We start from the raw sequence: 2,500 nt of genomic DNA, 5'->3' as shown, positions 1-2,500 counted from the left end.
TTGACCCCGTTTCCGTGTATGACCTTGACCCCGTTTCCGTGTATGACCTTGACCCCGTTCCCGTGTATGACCTTGACCCCGTTCTCGTGTATGACCTTGACCCCGTTCCCGTGTATGACCTCGACCCCGTTTCCGTGTATGACCTCGACCCCGTTTCCGTGTATGACCTTGACCCCGTTTCCGTGTATGACCTCGACCCCGTTTCCGTGTATGACCTTGACCCCGTTTCCGTGTATGACCTTGACCCCGTTTCCGTGTATGACCTTGACCCCGTTTCCGTGTATGACCTTGACCCCATTTCCGTGTATGACCTTTGCCTGTTTTGTTACCAATCCTGTGTAGAGGCTTCAACCAACGAGGATAGTCACCCTATATGAATTTATGAATGAGTATGCACATGGCATATACATTTTTGTTGAACGTTTAACCAATTTAATGCTGTCGTTTATTCATATTGGCGAGAGTAAGTAAATGGGTGAGAGAGAGAGAGAGAGGAAGAGCGAGAAAGAGGGAGAGAGAGAGAGAGAGAGAGAGAGAGAGAGAGAGAGAAGAGCGAGAGGGAGGGAGAGAGTTAGAGAGAGAGAGAGAGAAGAGTGAGAAAGAGAGTGAGTGAGAGGAAGAGCTAGAAGGAGGGAGAGATAGAGAGAGAGAGAGAGAGAAAGTCGCTCGATTATATACATGTTTTGGATGCGATTCCCACAGCGCCGTGTGCAGACTGTATAGGGTAGTTTCACCGCATCCTTTCCACCTGGCTTCGGCTTCCCTGCTGGTAAATCAGTAATCTGTGACGTCACTCTCCCAAAACCCAGAGTCCCATGTTTGGGGAAAAGATGGGACTGAGAGTTTTAAAGTTCATATTTTATTTCGGTTGTTTTGATCACAAGCGGCTGTTTGGAGTCTTCTCGTTTGCCGATTGTGTTGCCTGGTCACAGTTCTCGTGTCCTGAGAAATTATAATTAAAGTGGAATATGTAAAAACAGTAAGCATACAACGGTTATAAAGAATTTTTCGAAATTTAATTGATTACGTGTCTTCTAAAAATAGTTGTATGAGCTGAAACACATTTTTTCCACATCTAAACAACCAAGAAAGAAAACAGTCGGCGAGTTCCTTATCAAAAAACGACAAAGTAATTGATGATAAGCACTGGAGACCGGTCCTTCCGCATTCGCTGCTGCAAGATGTTCCGTTGTGATTTTTTAAACTAACGTCCGCATTCGCATTGGCTCTCCCATTGTAAGTTTCGGCCAAATATTTTCTTAACTGACAAAAAGAATCAAATAAGAGATAAGGGCGACGAGGGAAGCCCTATTGAGCGAAGTGGCAACTCCACCTCCACGCGGGCCTTGTGCTGGTGTCGGCTCGCTTGACAGTCAGTGAGACGGGAGCCATGGTCGAGAAAGGTAATACACTTCCTTCGTTTCTGTGACAGAACGCTTACAATCTGTTTTCTAAGCTATTTCATTAGAGCAGATATAAATTACATTATTAATAGTATAATGCTGGTACTTGAAATATAGAATATGAACTGGATTTAAATATTCGAAATTTGCATCCATGCATGTTAGAGCAAAAAAAGTAAAAAAAAAACACGCGAATTCGGGAAATGTACAATTGTTCCATCTACAATACACACGAACACCAGTTCTAGCTCATATCGGCCATGAAACCAATCGAATTTGTTCCAATTTCTTCCTGGAACGGACATGAACAAAGCATAACCACGATCTGAATGCACTTTCGCCTCAAAACAAGTGAATCTTAAATAGAATGATGATTCGCATGCCAGCAACCGTCTCTCGCTGCCGGATATGCCTTGCGTGGACAGAAATCACTGACAATATGCTTGCGATTCTTGTGAACAAATCTCCTGACGTGATGTTTACAAGGCGAATATTTTCCCATTATTTTAGATGATAGAACTAGTCGCTGACCGTACCCCCCCCCCCCCCATTTCGGAAAAGCAAAACAGATCGTAGTTATGCTTTTAACATTTATTTTTATAGATTAAAAACTATGTTTACTTAACATTTTAAAGGCCTTTAAGAAAACAGTATGAATCATTACTAGTATCATCATTATGATAATGATTATAATATCTATCTGTATAGTAAGGCCTATATGTATGCTAATATCTATCTGTAACTATATCAGTTTATCTGTATCTATTTACATGTTTATAGCTATATCTATTTATATGTTTATATGTATATATATTTATATGTTTATATCTATATATATTCCTATATTAAAACTATACATATTTTTATATATATTGGCACTGACCAGAAGCAAAGTATAAAATTGGATAACAAGTGTAGCCAGGGCTGGTATTAAGCCGATTTGAAGAACCGTTTTTTATCATAAAAGTCAAACTATAAAACTTTCGGTAATTTTCTATATTACGTCCGCTGCTCCGATATCGACGATTTTGGTATTGTTGGATTCCTCTCACTCTATACAATGCATATATGTTGGTTTTATTGCGCGGAAACCCCCC

General features: G+C 40.6%; 2 protein-coding genes across 3 annotated transcripts in view; one reads left to right on the top strand and one right to left on the bottom strand.

The window, feature by feature from the left end:
- The window catches only part of LOC138859744 (putative per-hexamer repeat protein 5), a 1,543-nt gene extending 1,245 nt beyond the window's left edge, over positions 1 to 298 (bottom strand). The window contains exon 1 of the mRNA XM_070115797.1: positions 1 to 298. This exon is cut by the window's left edge and continues 265 nt beyond it. Within this exon, the coding sequence (XP_069971898.1) occupies positions 1 to 298 (298 nt within the window).
- A 1,050-nt stretch (positions 299 to 1,348) lies between these two features.
- Positions 1,349 to 2,500, top strand: part of LOC113814223 (4-galactosyl-N-acetylglucosaminide 3-alpha-L-fucosyltransferase FUT6) — a 15,001-nt gene continuing 13,849 nt past the window's right edge. The window contains exon 1 of one of the 2 annotated variants that reach the window (XM_070115853.1): positions 1,349 to 1,403. In XM_070115853.1, coding sequence (XP_069971954.1) covers positions 1,391 to 1,403 — 13 coding nt within the window. In that variant the 5' untranslated portion in view covers positions 1,349 to 1,390. The remainder of the gene's footprint in view (positions 1,404 to 2,500) is intronic. The other variant, XM_070115852.1, reaches the window with a different exon arrangement.

Source organism: Penaeus vannamei, chromosome 38 (genome assembly GCF_042767895.1).
Source record: "Penaeus vannamei isolate JL-2024 chromosome 38, ASM4276789v1, whole genome shotgun sequence".
Taxonomy (NCBI): Eukaryota; Metazoa; Arthropoda; class Malacostraca; order Decapoda; family Penaeidae; genus Penaeus; species Penaeus vannamei.
This window is presented reverse-complemented; position numbering and strand designations above follow the sequence as displayed.